The following is a 25,604-nucleotide window of genomic DNA, read 5'->3' on the forward strand; positions in this document are numbered from 1 at the left end:
AAACAAAATACGCTCTTTAGATGAACTGGGTGGAGGTGGGATAAACTTTAAATTCTTTCTTCGGCTGATCAACAAAAATGATAAATATATATATACTACATTAAGTAGTTTTAATCAATGATCAAACTTTAATAGTTTATGTAAAAATGCTTTTAAAATTTGCCACTATACTGCAATCTGCGTCAGCTGGTTCTACTAGTGAGAAGAAAAAGAAGACAGCGCCATAACCTAAACTAAACTGTAAACTAACTGTCATTACAAACTCGTGTTCTTGTACGAAAACGGTAAACAATTCGCTGAAGTGGTTACGGTTTGTCTTTGTCATTACTCAGCAGCTTTCCTTGCTGAAAGTGCACTGCATTTTGCCAACCTATTGGAATTTTTGCTGATATTATTTGAGTGAATAATTCAAACGAATCTGTTGTGTTCTAACTGTTGTATAATGAAAGCGCTTTCCATGCATTGGTAAGTTACTCACCAAACACATAAGTTTGTTTAAGTCTTAAGTTGTCCTACCTTGAAATACTCTTCTTAAATGTTTTCTTAGTCGTCTGGATAGGGAAGTACAAGTAATTTGTAACAGGAGGTCTAAAAACCAGCAAAAGTATTTAATTGATGATGTAAATTGTGTTGCTTGAACGTGTTGAAATTAACTGAATGATTATCAAGTGAGGTTAAGTTAGGTACTTATGTTTGTGTTGTGGTTCAAAATACATTGATGATTATACATAATAATAACTTATTGTGATATACATTTTAACTAAATTACACATCAAGGGGGTTCTCGGTTTTAACTCGGACAAAGGAAGAAAGGTCTGTTTTTGCAAGGCTAGGCCTAAATCAATTGAGTTAATAATTATAGATTTGCCTGTAGGAAGCTTGTTAATGGATACTTAGTACCTAGTCACTCATAAATTATCTCATAAAGATCCTAACTTGAAGGTTTACTCCCTTAAAAAGAAAATTTTCTATAATATTTCTGTTAGACTTACAAATTAAAATTTGGTAAGTTAGCTAAGTTAAGTTATCTTCTTTAGTTCCTCAATTTGTCACGGGACATTTAATCTAAACACCCCTCACACTTAACAATAAAACAATGCTAATCTACCTTTAATTCTGTCCACCTATTAGTAGTGATGGTTTTTGTTAAAATTCAATGAAAGAGACACAACTTCCACAAAAATAATTCACAAATACTATATTACTAGGTCAAACCCAAACCGAATAGTCTAGGCCAACCTCTTAAAGGTACAAATCACCTACGGTATTTGAGTAACTTTCTAAAAATATTGGCCATTACCTGTCGGACATGTGGATATAACACAAAAGAACAGGTCTGTGATCTAGAAAGTGACATAGCGGTACTGGTAGTATGAAAACATTATTGTGGTGATGGTTATGATTTGAGAATTCTTAGTACCGGTACACAAATATTAGTTAACTTTCAATTTCCTAGTTTTATCAGGTGAAAAAGAAAAGGCTCAAGTGATAGCCTGCTGTGATTGAGACATTCGTAACCCCCTATTAATTATGTGGATGGATCTTTCTGTCATTTTAGAGATTGTAGATAAACTTACAGACTGTATTCTATAATTAGGTAGTGCAACACCAAATTGCATTTAAAGCTAAAAATAACTAGACAAATGAAAACTCTCTGTCGATATTTGGCTCAGTGTTCCATCTGTTGGATTGTTGCGCCTTCTTGTCCAATATCAAGTCCTGACACTTTTACTTGCTATTGAAATCCTACTGTCTAAAGAAGGAAGCTAGGTAATTTGTAGACTATTATCATAAAGATATAGGAATATTCATTGTTTCCGAGTTTGGGCATATCTTAGCATAGAAACACACAGACAGTGTAGCGTAGGCCTACCTAGCACATTGTATGCTGTAGATGGTCTTAATAAGGCTCTGTCAAAGACGACTTGTATTAGTCTTGAGGAAAATACCTTTAGGTGGCAGTTTTTGATCAGTAGGAGAAGTGTCGGGGTGCATGAATTGTGTGAAGACAGGGACAAACATGGTGAATATCACCTCTTATTTCCAATCCTTAGGAAACCCAAGTCTCGGTACAGTATAGTCCCGCAAACTCGGCAACTCGGCACTCGATAACCCGACAGTCTGGATAACTCGACCATCACCTGGCTCAGAAAATTAGTGATTTTTGAGTCCGAGTTAAACATGGACTCAAGCCAGCTCAAGTCAAATCATTCGCAACTCATACCAATGATTTGTTGTAATATATCTGATGACTTAATACTGACTTGTAATATAAATATAAAAAAAGGCGGTTAAAAAAATATTCATTTTTTTTTACTCTACCGGTACTGAAAAAATAAAATTTTCCATAAAATAGGTCTAGACATATGGGACATACAGTAGATAAATTGCATGCTGCCTGATCAAAGGTGCGAAACATCTAAATCTACTCATCCTACTAGGTTCCACCTGAGCCATAGACCATTAATTTTCAGTGTGGCTTACCCACTGAGCTCTGTCGCAGACAGGTTCAAACTTGGTGGACTACGTTGCAGGTGTGTGTGATTTGAAATTTTGACCTAAGGTTAAGTTCCCTGTTTAGAGAGGCAATGTCATATACTAACTTTATTGGCATTAATGTACATAAAGCTGGTTTTTCCTAGGGAGAGGGAGAGCGGAGGCAGCTCTCCTTTTATCTTAGGTTCAGTAGTCACAGCTAGTCTGGGCTCGCGGCCGGGCCAAGGCGGGGGGTGTAGAGCGTAGTGTTTATTGCTCATTTCCAAAAACATCTGGCCCACACGGCTCTCTGGGATTATTCAGCGCCTCAGTGCTGTCTTCATGGCTTTGGCGTGGGGGACGGTTAGTACATAAGGGTCCGCGTGCCCAGGCTAACTGCGACTACTGTAATATTTAATGGTAGGCCTACTATTTTCCCAGAAGCAGAGCGGACTGCCACTGGACGATCCTAAAACTGCTTCCGCGTTTAGGAAAATCCAGCTTTAGTGAATGTTTTAAATTGTTACTCATGTCTTCCAAAAGTATTGGCCTTTGGTTGGAGTTTAAAGGGTTATCCTGATGTAATTAAATTATATATGTGTCAGACTTCAGACATGGATGATATGAAACCTTGTGTAGCTATTTAACAAAGACCAGCTTATATAAACATTAGGATATATCAATTAGCTATAAAAACATCAGGTGTAATGTAATTTATTCGAAATTTTAACAAACTCGCCTTCTTTACTGCTTCTGAGGTCACAAGGTGATTCCTCATTAAGTGTAGCTTGGTTAAATTTTCCAACATGCGTATGATTACATTGTATAACGAAGTTACACAGTTAACGAGGCATGATTGTCTTTTAACATTGTGTCGAACTGTTACAAGTCAAACCATTAGTCTTTGTGATACAAGCACTTGTAATGTCTTATCCAACATCTAGTGTGTTGTTATCAGTGATAATCATTGCATATACAGTAGAAAAGTTTGTACTCATATAATTATTCATATTCATTTAAGGTGGGGACATTTTTATATGCGTATTTTAACCCAAATATAGTTGAAGTATGAATGAAGAGTGAAGTGTGATGCTTGTGTAGCTTTGTTACTGACTAAGACCAGTGACTGCTTACAATGTTACATGTTTATCTCCCTCCCCAAATTACATTTCTTTGAATCCGCTGATTAAGTTAAAACTTTTGATTATCTTAAACTCTGAAGTGTTAAACAATTTTCTTGCCTAGAATCAGCATAATAATTGCGTGTTTACATTAATTTGAGTTTGCAAACGAGTACAGCTCGCATTCCACCTCGAATAAGTGTAAACCACAAATCTACTTGCATGCTAGTTGGCCTAGTGGAATGCGAGTACAAATTACATTTTGTCGTTCAAGTCACTTTCCAACCTGTCAGGTTGCTTTGATGTTCGGGTATCACCCATGGTGATGGTGGTATCCTTGTCTCAATATTATTGTTATCAGCTAGCTGGAAAGGTTTCCTTTCACTGCATTTTAAGAAATTATTTGAATTAGACAAAACCTTACCATAAAACCAGATATTAAACAATGACCCAGACATGTAGGCCTAGTAACATTTTACTTTAGTGGCCTAATAGGGAAAAAAATAAAAGTTAAAAAGAGTAATGTGGCTTAAGTTTTAGTGAGTTCTTGTTTCTGAACTCAAAACTAGGATTATGTTTAAAATCAATTTTCTTTTTTAAAAAATATGCTATTATAGGCTATATTTATTTTAACCTAAAATTGGTAATCAGAAACAATACCTGCCCCATTCTGATCATAACATAACAGACCCCCACATCTAATACTTATCATAAACTACCATTACTCAATCTACTGACAACGAACTACCCCTACTCACTGTACCGACCATGAACTGCCATTACTCACTGTAGGCCTTTTGATCACAAACTACCCCTACTCACTGTACTGACCACAAACTACCCCTACTCATTGTACTGACCACGAACTGCCACTACTCACTATACCGACCAAGAATCATACCCCCCTACTTTAATTTCTGACAACATCTGGAGTTTCATAACAATGTTTGTTTTCCATATTAATCTTATGGAGAAATACCATGAACTTAAAAGGGTCCCAGGGCCTCACTCTCTAATTATTTCCCTAAACAGAAAGTTTCCTGCACAACTTCACGTTACGCTCTTTCCAATGACACCAAAAACATGTAAATCGGTTCAGTAGTTTCGGAGGAGTAATTGTCACAAAAAACCTGCTTGCGTATTAAATAAGTACTGTATAGATATACGATTATGCTATATTTCCAAACAATAAACTGAACATCAAAGATAACTTCGTATTGATCCCCATCAATACGAAGTTATCTTTAAGATGTTCAGTTTATTGTTTTATCCTAAATTTTTCTATTTTGGAATTTTTTTCATCTTTCTGATAAGTTCAATATATTTTAAATAAAAAGTAAATGTATTTGGAAATTGAGTTCTAACCTAACATGTAACATAACATAACCTTAATCTGTTTTAATGAATATAAAAGTTGTGTAGGCTATAGAGAAGGTAACATACAAATATTTTCACATTCGCAGATGGAAAGTAATCAAAAGTCGAGAAATCATAGTCATTGTGTAACAATCTGCGATTTATTTTAAAGGTTCATAGAACTTGGTCGCCCTAAGCACGGACACCAAGATACTTTGTAAACTCAAGCAAAGAGTTTTCTTATTCTTTTTACTGCAGTGATACAGTACTAACAAATTGATTATCAGCAAGGATAAATCCCGAAATCAATCAAATGGCAAAGGAGGGGACTCATTTAAATAGCTAAACTAATTTGAAAAAATATAAAAATAATTTATAATCGATAGGCTACAATTCATTTTCCACGACAATAATCTACTTTTACTGAGTCTTTTGCGCTTACCCTTAACTCATGGTTTAACCCTCGAGACATGTGATAAGACCACGGTGACGTGCGATACTCGAAGGTGAGTATCACGCACACACACGCATGTACAGTACCCCCCCCCCCCTCCCCCACCGGCTTATCAGTTATCACTCATCAGTATCATTCTGTAGCCGCTCTGACATGCCGCGTGTGTGTTCGCAGAGGCACGCTCCACCTTCAGTTGCAGACTCCATATGACTGCCTTCCGCTACTTCACCGCTCTAGGAACTTCCCCAAGGAACAAGAATGAGTTTTTCCAGACGCTCGTCCACGTTGGCTCGTATAGGGATCAAGGTAAGCCACTTGTCATTGTTGATGTATGTTAGATGTAGGTTCGTGGTTCCGAATGTGCAGTTCATAATGTTATTTTTTTGTCTTTTAATGCTTTAGATTTATTGTTTGTTGTAAAATGTTTCACTTTTGGACATTTTGTAGTTTGATGTATTTGGTGTCTAGTGACTAGTGATTAGGTTATGTTGCCGCAAAAACCTAATTGAATTTACTTCGAGGATAATATAATTTGTCCCCATATGTAGGTTTTTCAAATATGCGACTATCGTTTCAATGATAAAAATATTTAAATTAGGTCAAAACGAATTTTTTTATCATCATTGTTAGTTTCAATAGTTTTACTTCGATGTGACACCGCAAAAGTTATCAAATTGTTATTTAAATATATGGCTTATATAAACCAAAATATTAATCTTAACGCCACTGATTTATACTGAATATTATTGTAACTACGTCAATTTTCAATTTTAAATTGTTAACTTACTGTGGTTTATACACAATGATATGGATTTTTGAAATTGTATATGGTGTCCCTTTCATATCCTATTAATTTTCAAGCTTTTCAATCATCGATTACACACGATAAAACATTATTTATATAAACAGTGTTATTTATGATAGTATGATTTCAGCCGAACAATAATAGGAGTTTGGTTTTGTGGTTGATGGTTATGATCAATGATAATAGTCTATTTATGATGGAAACGTGAGTTGAGTAATTCTGCTTATCAACAGACGTGATTACAGAATATAGTGCATTTTGAGTGGACCATCATGTTTATTATAATCACCATGTTCAATACAAGCATTTGATTTTTTTCTCGTGATCATAAATTAAATGGCCATTGACTTTGAATACATATGAACTAGACATCCTATCTATATGGAACCTGATCCTACTTATTAATAAGCCTACCTTATTGATATAGCTAGACGCCCACCACAATTATTAACCTGTATTGTAAAATTAATTCAGTGATGCATTTTATGAATCATTGTCACATTAATTTGACTTTTCACTGAATAACTGGAAATAAAATTGCTTGATATGTTTGAGCCCCCTGGTTTTAAATGTTTGTATTTTAAATATAGGAACAAAGTAGTGACAATCAAAGTTTCCGCTGTAACTATACAGTTACTTTCGTAACCATTTGATTCGCGTGTGTATCAGTAGTTTTGGTCCATCAACAGGGACGGTTTCATATAGTACAAATCCATATATAAATTCCAAAGTACCCATGAACTTTTGCGAAAACTACAAATCACACCACCATAAACCATATACTTAAAATGTTCGTCATGACGAGAAACCTTGCTCAAAACTATCCATTATTTCTTAAATTGCCCTTTAAGGTCGTAATTGTCGTAATTCCTTTCTAAAGGGAACGTTCCATAAACCTAATGTTAAAAATACCTCAGCTGTACTTATTTGTTTGCTATTTTTTTCAATTTATTACCTTATTAAAATCAGGTGTGATTATTTGTTTGTTACTGTGAAGGAAGTAGTAGGCTGGCATCGCAGAGTGGGGCCATGGTTTCCCCCGAGCAAAGCTCGGTCCCCAGGTACTTTCAGCTTAACTTACCAATCAATAGTTTTATTAATACTTATGGAGCCCGTGGGTAACAACTAGTTAGTTTCAACAATATTTAGAACAATTTAAACGTTTTCAAAGAAAATAAGGAGAGCAGCGGTTATATATTACAGTTGTAGTATAAGTTTGAATTGTAAAACAATGTGATTTAAGACAAAGCTATAACAAATCTCGAGTTTAATCACTTTTTGAAAGAAAACTGCATCTTAAATTTCAACTTTTACATGTTTAAAATCTTTTTAGCAGCTTTCCAAATTACTTGTAGACGTGACGAAACAACTTGCCTACCATTTGGATATCTAGTGTACTTATGTGCCATATAAACACCGGCCTGACATTCATCACGTGTTATAGTGTGTGCAGTATTAGCATGGGGTTGATTGATAGCGTGTTATTGTTGACACGCTGAAGGTAGGTAAAGGTAACGTCGCGTGCAGCTCGCTGAATAATGTTGAAAGTAACTGACTGTAAATGTAATGGAGAACCACCCCCAACCCCCTTGTTGATATATATCCAGTGCATACCATTACTATGATAGTATGCCAGTAGATTAAACTTACCACCGTCGTATTCTATTGTATAGTTATAAGTAATTTGTAAGGTATGTTTATATAGTTTATATACGGTGAACACAGTGTTTCGGCGTTTACTGGTCTAGTTTCTGTATCCAAATCCAATTATATGATTTGTACTATAATAATTACCATTAGTTACTGTAAGTATTTACTATTACATTATTATTGTCTTGAAATTATCTAAACTCCTCAGGACTTTTAAGTTGCCAAGTTAAAGCTTAACTGAATTTCTTTGAGTTTTATTGTTTTAAAAATACCAATAAGATTATATTTATTTATGCTAAAACGTGCTGTTGGAGTATAACAATCGGCTAATCACTGTAAAATCACGCTCAGAGAACGATATTTTACAGTTGTTGCTTCAGGGTGTGCAACTGTTTCGGGTGAATACGATAACCTATTTGACATCAGCAGCCATAAAAAATGGCTACTTTTATCTGGAGTGATGAAAAATATATATTCTATAATCATCAAATAGGTGTAAATTTTGTTTTGCGGTAAGATAGAAGAATTGCAACTTGCGCTCAAGACAGTTGTACTAACGTTATAAACGTGCCACTGTGAGTACATCGTGACGAACGGTTTGTTCTGTCGTGATCTCAGTTTATCTCTTTACATTCGGGGATCACGCGTAGCTTACATGACTCGACAAAATGTTACATTAAAATGTGTACCATATTCTGTGTTAATTTCAGACAACAAATATCGTAGGCTACAGTAGACTTTTCATTCCGGTCGGCACGGGACCGGGCCCTTGGCCGGGCGAATCCCAGTACAGTATGTTGTTTCTTTAGCAGTTTACCGACATTTCATTTCATCCTCGATTTATTCACCGTAGGCGCTCTTCATTTTCAGTCTCTGTTTGCCGTTTTCAATCACTTTGATATTCCATTTTCCTCAATCCTTTTTTTCTCAAAATCTTCACATTTGACGCTAAAACTGTCTCATGTCAAACAAAACTTTGGCACAAAGTCCAACACTAAATCAAGGACTGTTATGATTGGTTTTGAAAATTTGAGACTAGATTGTCCTGGACTTTGTGCGATTCATCCAAACAAGTCGGCGGTCTTTTAGACTTTTTAGTTTGTTTTCATACACTGGAAACGCATCATTATGTATGCGTGTTCTCCAATTCAATGCCTAACCAACACAATAGCTTAGTCATCGTATGGCGGACCGTTTCGCTTGTAATCGCTTCTTTGTCATTTTTATTAGTCAATTGTTTAGTTGAATCATTGCCACCTTTATATTGGCAACATTTACACTGAAAGTTTACTTTAAACACGTTTAGTTAATTTCCGACCAACTGTAGGTTTATGTAGCACATTTGCGGTTTGCTAATATTGTGGTTGGCCCAATCTTTTCAGACATCGATGAGGTAAGGATGGGTTCGATTCTTGGTTTATCCACGAAGGTTTGAGAGGTAAACCACTTTCCCTTAAAAGTGTATTTCAGAGATTTCTCTTTAGCCATAGAAGATGTAGGCTAAATATTACCAATTAAATATTTTGCTTGTGTATTGTTGTACCTGATAAATTAATTACCGAAGTATATTAAATGTTAGTTTTATGGAGAGTAATTGGGTTTCGGACATGGGATTTGTATTAGGGATTTGGTCATAGGATTTGTATTAATGTCTTAATAACATTTTTTCCATGACCGATTTTTAAAAACTACCCATACACATACAGTGGGAAAACACCACTGTCCATACTCATTCCTAGTTTCAGTACAGTCCTAAATGGGAGGTGATAAAACACATGTGTTGATAAACATCTGTTGATAAGGATTTAGGACTGCACTGAAACTAGAATGAACTCTTGTAGATGTAATGTGTGGGTTACTTAGAAAATAACTGTAAACGTTTGTCCGCTCACGTGCTGAAACAAGTCTATAAGTGCAAAAATTATTATGGACAGTTTATTTACACAATCTTCAATATGTACTAGCAATTCTGTCTCTATGACTTGCTGAGCATTACGAATTTCGAAAGTATATTTGCACCAAGTGCGCAATGCATGTAGATCACACTTAGCAAGCCTCACTCTAGTTAACACTCTGTTATGTTAATGTCGATATTAACACGTTATATTTAGCTCGGTGTCACAAATGTGCCTTTAAATGTGCTACCGAGGCCGCCTTGAAACCCTTATCGTGTCCCAAAATACAGTAACTGGTCTTAAAGTCTTAGCGCGCCTGTTGAGTGAGATTTATGACAGGTTTTACAATTGTTTTCTCAACAATTACATTAACCTTGGCACCCATTGTAATACTAGTTTCTACCACTTCCAAAAGATATTAGGGTACATTTATATATTAGTAGGCAAGCATGTTTCTTTAAAACCTTTTTTCTCAGCTCGTGTGCATCGTAGAGAAAATCTACGCATACTGTATATTTTCCTGTAGATGTGCAGAATCCCTTTATAAATTAAAGTAGGCTTCAAAATAAGCAAGCAAATTAAATTAAATTAAAAAAATAACATAAATAACATAGGCCTTATGGGTTGCCATGCTGGTGACGAAATGACAACGAAATACAAACATAAAATCAAAACAAATTGAATAAATTCCAATCACATGTTTTATTTACAGCGTGGGGTGAAATTAAAGAGGTTTTGATATTTTTGGTCGAGTATTCGACCGTTGGACGACCTCCAGTTTTAATAATTAGCTACGTATTATGCTTATTTTGAAAGGTAATTAAACCTAATTAATTCATGGAGTTTGTAGTACTGCAGCAGTTTACACTATATACTTTTTGATACTACAGTTTGATACTTTTTGGATGCTCGCTGAAGTAACTGATCCTGTTTCCTCGATCATTCGATAAAATACATACTTAAATACAAATACATTCAAGTAACGATTGTAATACATATTAAAACTTCAGTTACGACATGTAAAACCTCAATATACAGTCTTCCAATTCCACAGCCTTGTAAACCATTTTAAGAAACAGTCTAAATCATCGTCGTGTTGAATGTTAGCAGCTATGATTAATAACTAGTACAATAACAAACGGCAACTAGGTCCAGGAATCAGCTTTATCATAATCAGCAAACCGTAGCAAATGGAAATGTACATTACAACGTTGCAACAATAGAAACAGCTGATTCAATAGTAATTACTGTTATTTTTTGGTAAATGTAATAAGTCTAAATTCATTGTAATGTGTTGAATAGCAACAATACATTGGTAAATTTCCTGAAAAGAGTTTTCATTGCTCCTACAAAAAATTCAATTTACTTTTAAACGTTACAAAATATCCCTGTTACAGCAAAGCGACAAAACTACACATTTTTAAATTAATTATTGGACCTTCGAACAACTTTTTTTTGGCATCCAAATGATTGTTACTGTACTAATAAAAATGAAGTCATTTTTGTTCCTTCTGGGGTTGGTTTTTTGTTCTAAAAATATACATAGGTTCCAGACCTCTAGGTCTTGCAATAAATTCTACAAAACTAGCTAGGAATAATAGCTATACAAAGTAACCCTATATGGATGTAATTATACTTTTGAGGTCAAACACTTCTTGTTAGATGTTTCGGAGGATATCATTACTGCAAGTACCTTTTCACGTAAAAAATGTCATCCTCTCGTGCTCGTCTGCAATATTATGAAACTTCAGATTCAGAACCATAATCAAAAACTTTTTACTTGTATTGACATTATTAGAGAACTACCGATTGTTTGGAAAAACTTAATTTTCATTAGACATTTTTGGGTTTCTTGAAAAACTGTCCTCTAATTTCTATAAAATCTTACTAAAGATAAATAACCTGCAAATAAAATGTTTTGTTTATAATAAGATATGTAGATATATCAACGAAAAATTAATGTTTTCCATTTTATATGTTTAGGTATAACATAAAAATATTTGTTAGGTGATCTCGTAATAATTAATTATTTTACTTTTATAAGTTTTTCGTCGTTCTTAGCAAGGACTTTTAACGATATGCTAAAGTATGATGGTTTTAATTAATTTTAATTAACTAATTTAAACAGAAACTGAAAAGGAAATGTGGGATCTTGTTCTAAAGATAATGAGTGTAACAATGAGTTTGCAATCTCTTCGTTATCTTTGAATGCGTTTGCATAATGTATTTATCTTTAAGCCTTAAGCAATAATAGTAAATGGATAATCTTTTACGTTATCACCGCATTAGGTTTGTTAGATAACGGTGAACCATTGAACTATGTGATACGTATTATTACACCAGATATTTAGTTTTTAATATAATATTTAAATGTTTAATAATTTTTATATAATTTTTAATTTTTTTGTACCGGATGGAATTTTATGTCTAACTGAGTTGAAAGAAATTAATCCTTACAGTTAGCCTTTGATCTAATGTTTGAAGTACTTTTTCAGGACCGTATTAATTAGGTATTTAGGTAATTAGGTTCGAAATGTAACAAGTATTTTTTCTGGGAGAAAAAAAATAAATTTGTAAATCTCATTAGCAAGCGTGATAAATATTCTATATTCTACATCATTGTAAGAAATATTATTTCATCTGCATTGAATTTATGATTATGCTTACGAACTTCGTGCTCTATTTTTGATCTGATTTAATTAAAATGTTTTATATTATTTATCACAAGCATGGCAACCCATAAGGTCAATGTTAATTTTTTAATATTTAAATTTGGATTTTTGTGCTTATTTTGAGCCTATTTTCATTTATGAAAAGATTCTGCACATCTACAGGAAAATATCTTTCCAACGGTATGCGTAGATTTTCCCTGCGATGCACATGAGCTGAGAAAAAGGGTTTAAAGAAACATGCTTGTGTATTAATATATAGATATAGATAGATTGGTTAAAATTCGTATACACTTTATCTGTATATTTGGAGGATTTAGATACAATTAACAATGTGATACATAGACCATCTTGTCAGTAAAGATAAGATACAAAGTCTCATTGAAAACTTGTCGAATCTTGAGAAAGATTTGTAGGATGGGAGTCGTCATGCATGAACACTGAATTGATTTTTAATCGATTTGTATTGTTACCCTTACAAACTCACTTAATGAATTATCCAAAGACCCGGTCCAGCTAGTGACTTGTTATAACATTTTATCCACTAACAAATATATTTTGAAAACAATTACAGTTTGGTTCACGTAAATAACATGTAGTAACAGTAGAGTTAAGACATATTTTGGCAAACATGCGATTCAGTAGCATTAACATGTTTCTAAAGTAGCATACTTATAATACTTTATTTCAACGGCAACAATAATCAACTAAGGTTGAATGATTAAAAATTAAATTTACAAAAAGACAAACAAGTTGAGAAAAATAGTGTGAATTCTTGTGTCTACCACTATTTAACAAAGCAGTTCGGGAAATATTTGACGGATTACGATGCAAATTACACTATGAATCGGTGTACTGTCTGTTAATTTTTTGTACATGTTATTTAGTAAAATAAATTACAAATTTGATTAGACATAAATCAAGCACGAAATAAAATCCAGTATATGCCCAATATAATATAGGACAACATTTTAGGCCTGAAACCTAAGGACGACATCATAAATACACATGCGATGATCACGTACACTATATTAAATAACAAAACAATTAAATATTTCACACTGTAGCACACTAAAAGACACACAAATTAGCAATTAACTTCGATCATTGCATAACGTGTTATTAGTACGCTCTGAAATCAAAAGACAATGTCCATTATATAATCTTACTCAAAATTACACTCTTAAATGGGAATGTTTTGAGTTTTTAATCCGAGTCGAATATCTATATAATACATTTTACATGGAAGGTTTTATGTGTCGGGATTCTATTTGGCTTCAGACCAACGGAATCTACACTTAAAGACAACATGAATATAATCAATATGGAATGTGCAAAACCTCCTGCAGTAGTCAAATTAATTTTTGACGTCAGGCCTTACTATTTATCAAATTTTACTGCACTGTGTTCTCGTAGTAATGCAGTCTAATTTAGGCATTTTAACCCCAGTTTGACCCTTCCACTTACTGACACTTTAGTTGGACGCCGACTTATTATTATGTTGGAGTCTTGTCATCAATGTCTACTGCAAATGTGTTACTGTGTGTATACTACCGTGTAGTGGATGTTTCATTCCTATGTTGATTTTGTGTCTAGGTTTTATTTCTAGTTTTTCAATATTTTCATTGTGCCACTGCCAGGGTCTACTGTCTTAAAATATACTGCTTATACACAGTATGCGCCACAAATTATATGTAAGTTTTCATTCTTATACGCCAACTTTTTATTAATGTCCCATTTTGTTCGTGTTATCTTATTGTGAAAACGTAGTAAAAAAGTTGTCCTTCATTAGTAGATTCACTTTATAAGAGTTGTATGTTCTCGTGGAAATAACCTGGCCACAATCCATAAATGAGATTGCCATTTCTGTAGCCAAAGTCCAATAAAGTATAATAAATAGGACCTCTATAAACATTGTTACTACTAACACAATTATTAATGGACATGTGTGAGGTCAACATTGTTTTTGCGTTGCAGTGAGAGCATAGACTGTTGGAATTGATTGAAACACGATTGCAGTAATCGTTTGTGTAGGCCTATAATTATTTAAGTTTGTTGTAGACACAGACCAATATTCAGTGCAACATTAAATCTATACTAGCAGTTTAATTTTACTATTAGAAGGCCATACTATTACTCCTTTGACTGATAATATTTTGGAATAAAGGAATAGGACGAAAATAAGTACCTTTTCTTAGCCATACGTTTGCGAGGATTTTTCTATTACATTATATTTTAATTTTTCGTTCTTTTAACATTATACGCTCAGCTTGTCTGGCTTTTGTTTAAATTGTATACAACAAGGAAATTCCTGCATCCGATACGTGTATCTGTGTACTTATTGTTGAGAGGGCAGTGTTTGTAGATTGATCAAAATTAAAAATATTCTTCTCAGCCTCTTCAACATAGACAGGTAATCAAGTGATCGTGAGATGATTTTATAAACAACACCTTATCTGTGGTTCTTTAGATAGTCATTCGAGCCTTATCTGAATCTGCACTATTGCAAGAATACATTACAATAGGTAAAAGTGGAAAATATTTCTTATCAAGGTGTACAAATATGTAGACGTTGCAAAATCAAACGAAAGAGACTGTGATATGTATTGGAAATTCAAATCTCGATCCAGACATTAAGCAAAATTGTGCTTAATCAAATAAAGGTTACACATTTAGTTAGTGTTGCTCAGTACCGCCACATATGGTTTGTCACGCGCATTTGTCACCCATTCATATTTGCTTTGTATTATAGAAAGACGGGTTTAGTGAGGTTTTATGTAGAAGGCAGTATTTATCAATCTCTAGTTAACAGAGAAGTAAATTTGAAAAAAAAATAATAATACCGGTACCTGTACCTATACCGGTAGAATTTAGAAGTAGTTACACTATTGTATACACATTTAAATGACGATTCTATTATGCTCAGCATGAATTAATGTGACTTTCTTGCTTTCCACTGAAGTATTTTTGGCTTATCAACAAATGTTTTATCGCAGAGCCGTAAGACCTTAACACGTTTTACGTTCATAACTTAATACAATTTCTGGAATTATTGCTCTGTATCTCGAAGATGACGCATACGTTATCGTGTAGTCTACAGTACAGTGAAACATATACGTGACAATATTCAGATCATAGCTTTCTGAATGAGTTGGAAAACGCATGTATAATTACCAGTAATAATACACGTGTCTGCCACACCTACTTACTGTAGTTGGAAATTTTACACTCTTTTGAACTACGTTTAACATTTTTCATAGCCGATAAGTTGAAAACGTGTGAAATTTCGTGTAACCTAATTATGTACGGTTACAGCGGCTTACACGTTTTACTGCAAAATGTGGCTGTTTGCCTACTAGCAGTTTTGTAATTAATATCAGAAACAGATGACTATACATCTTATTCTCAGACTAAAGATGTTAAAAAGTGCTATTCAGCAATTATAAAATGTAAATGAACGTTTCAGTTGATAGAGCAATAGGCAGAGTGCTACTGGGACTTGCTGATTTCTGATATATTGACAGGCGTTTTACTAACCAAAGAGGGTATAATGGCACGTAAATTTTCAAAGCATGGAAAACTTGAAGGAAATAGAGTTTTGGTAGTAGCTCACTTGATTTGTTCATTCAACTAATAAACCGAAAGTTGCCAGCTCGATCCTAAGAAATGACAAAATCCTTTTAATTCTTCGAATCTAAACTCAGCTTTCCTAGACAATTCATCCAGTAACAACTCTGTGAAATCCATGCAAAACTAATCGTTCACTCGTTTTCGCCTTTAAGTACGAACCCGGATACAACTAGTCCTCTCTATATTTATAAGTCTCTCCTCTACTATTTTAAGTCAAAGGTTAAACATCACATGGAGAAACAAAAAATACAAAATCTGACAAAACATGCTGGCCCACCACCAACATAGCAATTTGAAGCTTGCATTGACACTCGTTTTATGATGTACACGTTTGTGTCGTACCTTGGATTATTCTCGAATAATCAACTACTTGTTTATTTTTATGGACATTCTATGAAATTAAGAATCAAAAATTAATATGTTGAAACTTGGCTAAGCAAATCTCTGATACTTATTAGGGCACAGTCGGACGCTGGCCCGAAGATCTGCAGTATGTTGTGTAGTGGGCGTGGCGAGCTACAGTTGACCTTCTGATGTGACTCTGACCTACTAGTAGATGACAGTGACATCGACATATGTATGTAACTGGTCTTACAGTGGGCGCTACAGTGTCGCCAATACTTGCCAAATAGGCCCCACTCAGGTGGAGAAAGGCAACCGTTAGTACTAGTAAGTATTGTGTGTGCTTTTGGGAAACAGTACCATTGATATGTTTAACAAAGCTGATGCTGTTCATGATCCTAAGATGTTCATGGAATTAATCGTTAAGTTGTATAAGCCAACGCACCAGTCTCTGTGATAATGTACATAGCTGAGTCCTGAGTTATTGTCTTCGCATAGCTTTCAAAAGGTTGTCGGTTCGATCATGTGAAAAGTCAGCAGCTTTTTGACGATTCTATAATAAGACCATACGAGAGGTCGTCCAGTGGTCGAAACTCGACCAAAAATATCTAATGTACTGTACTGTACTGTACTGTCTAATGTACTCACTCTTCTATTTTCACCCCACACTGTAAATAAAACATGTGATTGGAGTTTCTTCCATTTGTTTTGATTTTCTGTTTATATTTCGTTGTTATTTCGTCACCATGGCAACGCATAAGATCCATGTTAATTTTTTCAAATTTTTAAACTCATTTTTCGTGCTTATCTTTGAGCCTATTTAAATTTATAAAGGGATTCTGCACACCTAGAGGAAAATAGCTTTCTAACGGTATGCGTAGATTTTACCTACGATGCACACGAGCTGAGAAAAAAGGTTTTAAAGAAACATGCTTGCCTATTAATATATAGACGAGAGCACGCCCCGTGGTCGAAAAATCGACCAACAGTATGTTTTGTACAACCTTCTCTATTTTCACCCCACACTGTAAATAAAACATGTGATTGGAATGTCTTCCATTTGTTTTGGTTTTCCGTTTATATTGTGTTGTTATTTCGTCATCACCATAGCAACCCATAATACCCATGTTAATTTTTTAAAATTTCAAATTCATTTTTTGTGCTTATTTTTGAGCCTATTTTAATTTATAAAGGGATTCTGCACACCTACAGGAAAATAGCTTTCTAACGGTATGCGTAGATTTTTCCTACGATACACGCGAGCTGAGAAAAAAGGTTTTAAAGAAACATGCTTGCCTATTAATATATAGATAGATGGATAAAGAAACGAATGATCTTAGTCAGTGACAAAACTTCACAGATCATTTTAACTCCATTCTACACTCATCTTGAATTGACATTGACCTTAAAATACGCACCTCTCGTGGCTGTCTGTCTCCAAAATAATTATAAACAGCGTATAAAACCCCGCATTTATCATAGTGCCGTTTATAGAATCACTGCAAATGCACTTATCACTTACCACTGTATAGATATACTATTTACAATGTGGTTTATACAATCTATCTGTGTAGCTTTTACAACGAATAAATAAGCGATTGCATAGAGCATTTTAATCAATTGACACAGTTGCTAAATTTGATTAGAGTATGGCATTTGGAGGTCAATTAGAAACGTTGAAAAGAATCGATTTTACGCTTTTCCTGCTTCCTAGTCTTTCTGGTATTGTACTAAGAAGCTCTCGATTGAATGGATTTCGTATTTCAATAAAAATACCTATTCAGGGTTTGTTGGAATAATCTTATACGGCAGACATAACGATTTGTCTGCGTCTGGATATTAGAAACAGCATACCTGCATCTATACATTAGGAACAAAACTGTGTATCCGCATCCACAGATTAGTAACAACCATGTCTCTTCATGTCTACTATAGGATCATAAAATTAAACTATACAGTAGGTACAAACAATGTATTTGTATTTAGACATTAGGAACATAAATTTATCTGCAATTAGACATTAAGAATGACACTGTAGCTGTTTCTTAGATGAGTGTAACAGTGTAACTTTAACTCATCAGTTTTCTGCTCTGATGTGGAATGGCCATATGGAAATGGGTACTTCAAGTCCTATAAGTTGAAGGCCCTAAGAAACAGACTCCTGTTTTTGAAACGTATAAATTGACAATGAACATACGAAATGACACCCCAGTATCCATTGACAAATTGTGGAAAATATAGGTACTGTACTTAAACAAGCATTTTTATCTGTCAGATAAATGGTGAACAAGCAGATAAGTCTAGTGCTATCTGGTATCAGTTGATTCGGTTGATTTCTCCATTTAGCGAGGCACTTGAACTCAAGGAGAACTCGTACACGCATGGAACGAGTTGTGATAGTCATCCTGACATAGCGTGTGATCAGCTGGTCCAAAAATTTAGTTTCACATTGATTTTCAATATAGTGTTTGTTAATACAGTAGTGCTTTTAAAACTTGAATCTAATTCTGATGCTTGTTTCAAGCATAGACAAAAAAGTCAATTAAGTTTGAAAACACTCACATAGTCTAAATGTTCGTATTAGGGTATATTTTACAACTTTCTCTTTACTCTAGGTTGTAGTACAGTATAAACAAACAAGCATAGTGTACAACTAACAGGTTCGTTAAAGGTGTCATTGCTTATTAATTAAAAATATCCAACTAAATATCGACGTTAGAATCGACGTTAGAAGACCAAAATTTATAGAACTTTCCCCTTACAAATACTGAAAAATTCCAATAGCAGAGTAAACTAAAAAATAATGTTTGGTTGAAATCATTTCAAAATTAATTATCTTAACAAGAAATGCGAGCAGTAAAATGCTAAAAACTTCTGTTTCTGTGTGAACTGGACATAAACATAGCTTAAAGTTGACGTGGAGATGTTAAGCATTGGCCGTTTTGCAATTTCACAAAAAAATGTTGGTTTGTTAAATTACTACAATGATTATTCAGTTAGTCAAAATTCGAAAACTTTTGCAAGAACCAATGTGCTTGATAACTTTTAGACGTTGGCCGTTTAGATGAAACGTTTAATTTATGACTACATCACTAATTAATAGCAACTTTAATCCGTTAAAAATTAACAAATGCTATAATATCGCACTGTTTTGTATGCATCTCTTGTTTAATTAATTGAAGGACATTGTTGACCTATTATAGTGCAGCACGTACATTTATTTATATCTCTATCAATCATTGCTATAACTACATCGAGGCACGCTTCAGTTCGTACCCAGCGGAGATCTTCCTCGCTGATCTATCGACCACAGTCTTCTGATACATGGATGACATAATAGAAATATTTGGACCGCAAAATCTTCCTTTTATAAGTCAGCGAGTTTGTGTCCTTACGTTTCCAAAAGTATCACCAACAACGATGTCGAGTTACCATGTTATTTTAGCAACATTTTTACAGCACTGGCATAAAATTGGGTTTTAGCGAATATTGAACCGCTAAATGTCTAAGGACAACATTACTCGTTGTGGTTTGCAAATGTGTAATCTGAAATTTGGATTGGTATCAAGTTTAACTTGTGTTCGTTCCATGATGATTCGAATATGTCCTTATTTGATTAATTTGTACTTTAAGTGTACCTACATTTTTTGTTGTTGTTTAAAATACGATAGTTGAATCATGTTTAGACGTGAAATATGTTTCTGTATGTTTATTCTAAGTTTCCAAAACTGTGAGTCATATCAGAGATTTTAATCGTATTCTAAAGATTGTAAAGTCAAGGGAGATCGTTTTAATATTGTTTTATAATTTACAACACAGTTAAATATGCTTGAAAAATCAGGGTAGAATGGAATGAAATGTCTTGTGAAGCTGTTGAAGTTCAGATTGGACGCTTTTTAAAACCCCAATGATCAAGGACAGCTCAATAAAACTACTAACATATTATCAGTTCAGTGTAGACCTATAGTCAGAGGATTAGTAGATCCTTCTTTCAGATTAAGAAAAGAACAAAATAGCCTCTCAGCTCCTTATCCTATCTCACAATTTTAGAACAATATAGTCATACTAAACCGTATCATTGCAGATAACATGGACAAAGGTAGGCTAATACACCGCATCACTGTGTTGTGTATGCTACTTTGCACAATAGGTATGGGAACTCCATACACTTCTCACTTCTCTGAATTAACTTACCTCATCACAGCTGATTCATCTGTGTTAACATTATGCAGAATGAGATGTTTGGGTGCGGTGTTTTTAATGACATTGCTGGGAGAAAAGTCGTGAATTAAATTTATCGGTTATTTATGTTACGAAAGTTTATGCCCTAGGTAAGTTTAATTATTTTAATATTGACTTTTTGTTTAAATTTTAAGGCAACTTTTTTAAAGTTAAAACGCCCAGACTCATTCTCACCTAGTAATGATTTCAACCTGGAAATAACACCACACTCAAACACTTTTAAAGCAAATATTCCATACAATGCCATTCAACCCTTTTTGCTCTTAAGTCTTTTTCAATATCGATGCTTTTAAAGACACTTCAAGGTCTTTATCGCAAGAAAATGCTTTTTCAGTGTCCTTCTCAATTATTGAGCGGAGCGAATCTTTCTAACACTATAACTTAATAACGACTGAAAATATTTTAGCCAAACTTACCAAGGTTGTTTCGACAAATGTTTGGAATTTTTAGGACGCAACAACTTAAATTTTTGATAATGCTTATATAGGTATATATATTAAAAGTAACTCAAAGTTTTTAAATTTTATCATTGGGCTTATGGGGTGGTATGACGGTTACAAAATATCGACGTAAATGTAAACAAAACAAAGAATCTTAGCAGATATCATGTGTTTAAAATCTAGCAAATTAAACACAGTTCAAAGTATAAACATTCGGATGATGACCACTGATCAAATAATACAGAGACAGGAACACACCATTTGTAAACTACAGCCGATTGAATGGGTACAGCATTTTACAGATTTTATTTATGTAATCTAAATTAGGTCATAACAAATAATATTTATCTTATGTGATTGGGAATTAAAACAGCTACAATTAGATTACATTTATTTGTTCGTAATTTAGACATGAATAAATGTTATTGTCAATTTGCTGAAACAAATAATTTGTGTAGACATTTTTTTAGTAGACTTCTATTATACATACTAAATAAAAATGCAGAAATGTTAAAAGAATAGTTTAAATACGTTTGTCAAAATTGAGGATTTATACCACCTATTACAGTACAGTACTTTCGTTTTCGTAGTAGCCCTGGACAACGATGAAATAAATTCTGGTTTCAAATTGATTATCAGTCGAGTAACGTACGGTTATTTGTAAAACTTTGCAAATTTATTTTATTCGGTTATATGTGTTGTAGAGTATTTTATGTGATTCAAATTCTTCACAATTCTTTTATTAGTGTAATACATAGATATTTCGGTTCCAATTAAACCCTTACGGTTAAAGTGGTTTAACATTTGTTCAAGACGAGTTTCGACCAATATGCACAGACATATGGGCATTCTACTGTAATTACAATGTTTAATTTTTAATCTTATTAAGCGAGAGTAGCAAGTTGTGGAAGGTCAGATTTTCTCATCAGGTGGTGATTTGCTACCGGGGGTTGGTGAGGGGGTATGGGGGTTGGCGAGGGGGTATAGGGGGTTGGTATCGACTCTGACCCGGGCTACAGAGTCAGTGTTGTGCGGGATGTCATCCTCTCCACTTTAACACATATATGAGGTAACGATTACGTCCTTACCCATTGAAAATGTTTAATCTGTTGGTATATTAGTCGTATCAACTCAGTAATGCTGTATAGGTGTTAAATCTTTGTGTGAAAACAAGAGTACATATTATGATACAACAACTTTCTATGTATCAAAACCTGAGATTTTGTTATATTTAGTTCAATTTCAGGTGTATTTGTAATTGATAACATAGTTGTATTAATAGGTTTCGTTTAAATTATCCGTAGATATAATAATTTTGGAAACGGTTTATTGACAATCAAGGGTTGGGTGTCGATGGGTTTGTGCAAGTGATTTATTAGGTCGTACAGGAACTATAATACCACTTATACTCTACTTATATAGATTTCAATTATAATTAATATATTTAACGATAACAAAGTGGTCAAAAAATTGAGAGTTACAGAATAGTTGTTTCCAGGCGTATTGTCAAGGATTGAAGTCGAGGTTTGGCCTTGACACTGTATTAATGGCTACCCTGTTAACTTTTACTGGCCCGCTATTGTCATGATCGTTGAATTAAACTTACTCTCTCGTATAAAATACCCAATTTTATAACATTTATTTATGGATAGTATACATAATTGTTTTACAGTATTTACCACCTGTATACGATTAGGTCGTCTAGTTAAGGGATGAATAAGGCCTAGTTACAATATCGGGTATATTTACAGCGCCAACTCAATCCTAACAATTATTAGACATTTATATCGATAATATTGAAGGTCTTTTTATTGTTGAAAATGTTAAGTGAGTAATTTATCTCTTAGTGCTGTCAATGAAATCATCAGTACAATGAGAAAATGTAAAATATTCAAATATATAAGCGGAACGAAATGTTTGAGTGTGGAATGTGACTTCTAGTTTACCATTTACGTGTTCGCTTAAGTAAACAGGTTGTTAAATTTCTAGGTGTGGTGAAAATTAAACAAAGCCACCTGAAGTTACATAATGAAGAGAGTTACTGATTTACGTAACATTTATTCAGTTGGTGGCTAAACTACCTTAAATTTAATCCACTTCAGATGGACAATTTATTTTGCCCAATAAGTAAAATTATAAATGCTTGATTTGAGCATCGATGATTTATTCATTGGCCAGAAAGTACTTAAAATGTTTTTCGCTCAACATTTTCAAATGACAAGTATAGTCGAGTTGGGTATCATTTTACAGGTCTTGACGAAACATAAACATTGACATAAAGAAAACCAAAATCGGCTCACTAATAACAAAATGGCGCCCTAAAACGTTTCAAAACCAAATAACCATGAGGGTGGCAAAAAAATTAACTTGCACCCTCTTTAACTTTTTAACTATTCGAGATATTTGAAATCGGTTTGCGGCAACTCGTTTGGATATGAAGAGCGACAATAATTATGGTGAGTTTTGAAAATTTTGCCCTTAGGGGTAGCGGGGGTAGGACCTCAAAATTTTCAAACACCAAGTATAGTCGAGTTTGGTATCATTTTGTAGGTCTTGACAAAACATAACAATTAACATAAAGAAAATATAAATCGGACCATTAATAACAAAATGGCAGCTAAAAATTATTGAGACAATAGTTATTTGAAGTAGTATACCCCCGCTACCCCTAAGGGGAAATTTTTCAAAATTGACCATAATTATTGTAGCCCCTCATATCTAAGAAGGTTGCCGCAAACCGATTTCAAATATCTCAAATGGTTGAAAAGCTAAGGGGGGGTGCAAGTTACTTTTCAGCCACCCTGTATATTTTGATGTGGAAACTACTGAAGTACTTTTAAACTGAAGTTTGGAAAATGCGTTTAATCCTAAACAAGCTCATACATAATTCACACCTTCCGAACTACCCTTTTGATTCTCACGAGCGACAACTTTAAGCTGGCAACACCATTTAGCCCTTTGGCCAGTTTAACATCTTATAAAGTAATTATTCTAAACATAAATCTAAAATATATAAAAATTTTAAGGTATGTAAAATGTATTCTAGTAATTTAGTATGATACCTATTTAACAATAACCCCTGTAACAAATTAAGACCTATAGATAAGAATTTAATTTCGATGAGAATACTTTTTTTCTCAAACAAATCGTGCGTTTTATGTGCCAGTTTTAACACCGCTTCAACAGTAAAAATATACATAACGTGTTAAATACTATCCAATTAATTAGTCTTATGAAGGCCATTTAACTATCAATACTTTAAGTTCGTTGGAACAATTTTGCTTCTTAGTAAATATTTATGAACATATTACCAACGTAATAGTTTGTAATTTAGGGTCCCAATTACAAATCTAAACTGACAAAAATAGTATGCACCATCAAAATAAAACGATTTTGGAATATGGCAAAGATAAACAATAACAACTGTCTAAATGTGGGTTTATTCAAACTAGCTGAGATGTACCCGTGCTTCGCAACGGGAAGATGTACTATATCACCTAATCCAAACACTTGTTAAGTAGTTCGAATTTATAAAAGAAAAGCCACTAAATTTATACAAAAAATTATAACCTACATTGTAGTCCAACTGTTTACATGAAAATATATCAATAACATTATTTTCATAACTTACGGTTATAGAATCTTTATTTCATAATCAATTACATAGTTTTAGAATAAATAAACCAACCACATATATAATATATATAATAATTGTATACAATAATTGTACTTAACTTGTTTGGATCAGCTGTCTGAAGTTGTGAAATAAGCATTTGGTAGTTCTGTTTGTTTACATTGAAATGTCAACGTAAAGGTAAACATTGTGAATTTTCTCATGCTTCCATGGAGACCAATTATTAATATTTACTTTTTAATTTCTGACAACAGCTGGAGTTTCATAACAATATTTTTGTTTCCCATGTTAATCTTATGGAGAAATACGAAACTTTAAAGGGCCCCCGGTTCCCACTCTATAATTATTTCCCTGAAAAGAAAGTTTCCTACACAACTTCACGTTACACTCTTTCCAATGACACCAAAAACATGTCAATCGGTTCAGTAGTTTAGGAGGAGTAATTGTCACAAAAATCCTGCTTGCGTATTAAATAAGTATAGATATAGGTGTTTGTAATTGTAGGCTTTTAGAGTACGTTGACTGACGTAATATTTACCCATCCAAGTAATGGTATTATCTGTTGGCCTCATTATGTCATGACAACTTGCCAAAACATGTTTACTCAACCAGTCACTGAACGTAAGCCTGTTAACTTATGCTGTCTTGTCTGATACAGTTGATCGCGACACTTAGCATCGGTAATCCATTCGCAAAGTGTTTTAAATTGTCCTTACCTCCTCTGTATTACTGTGTAATGACTCAAAAACTAATGTTTATAAATATAGTCACTAGGCCTAATTAAATTACAAGCTAAGTCTTGTTATATTTTTAATATTTATTCATGTTCATTGTTAATATTATAAAAACCATATTGTCTCAACATATATATAATTTATAATTAAAATTTAT

The 25,604-nt window shown here is 33.6% G+C and overlaps 1 protein-coding gene across 3 annotated transcripts in view; it reads left to right on the forward strand.

Moving 5' to 3' along the window:
* The first annotated feature begins 333 nt into the window (after positions 1–333).
* LOC128996028 (band 3 anion transport protein) overlaps positions 334–25,604 on the forward strand; it is a 75,544-nt gene continuing 50,273 nt past the window's right edge. For 2 of the 3 annotated variants that reach the window (XM_054421146.1, XM_054421147.1), the window contains exons 1-2: positions 334–465; positions 5,581–5,712. In XM_054421146.1, coding sequence (XP_054277121.1) covers positions 5,665–5,712 — 48 coding nt within the window. In that variant the 5' untranslated portion in view covers positions 334–465; positions 5,581–5,664. Of the gene's footprint in view, positions 466–5,580; positions 5,713–22,108; positions 22,149–25,604 lie in introns of those variants that run through there. The other variant, XM_054421148.1, reaches the window with a different exon arrangement.

This window comes from Macrosteles quadrilineatus, unplaced genomic scaffold (genome assembly GCF_028750875.1).
Source record: "Macrosteles quadrilineatus isolate MER2022 unplaced genomic scaffold, UCM_ALF_1.0 Scaffold_5__1_contigs__length_97177068, whole genome shotgun sequence".
NCBI lineage: Eukaryota > Metazoa > Arthropoda > Insecta > Hemiptera > Cicadellidae > Macrosteles > Macrosteles quadrilineatus.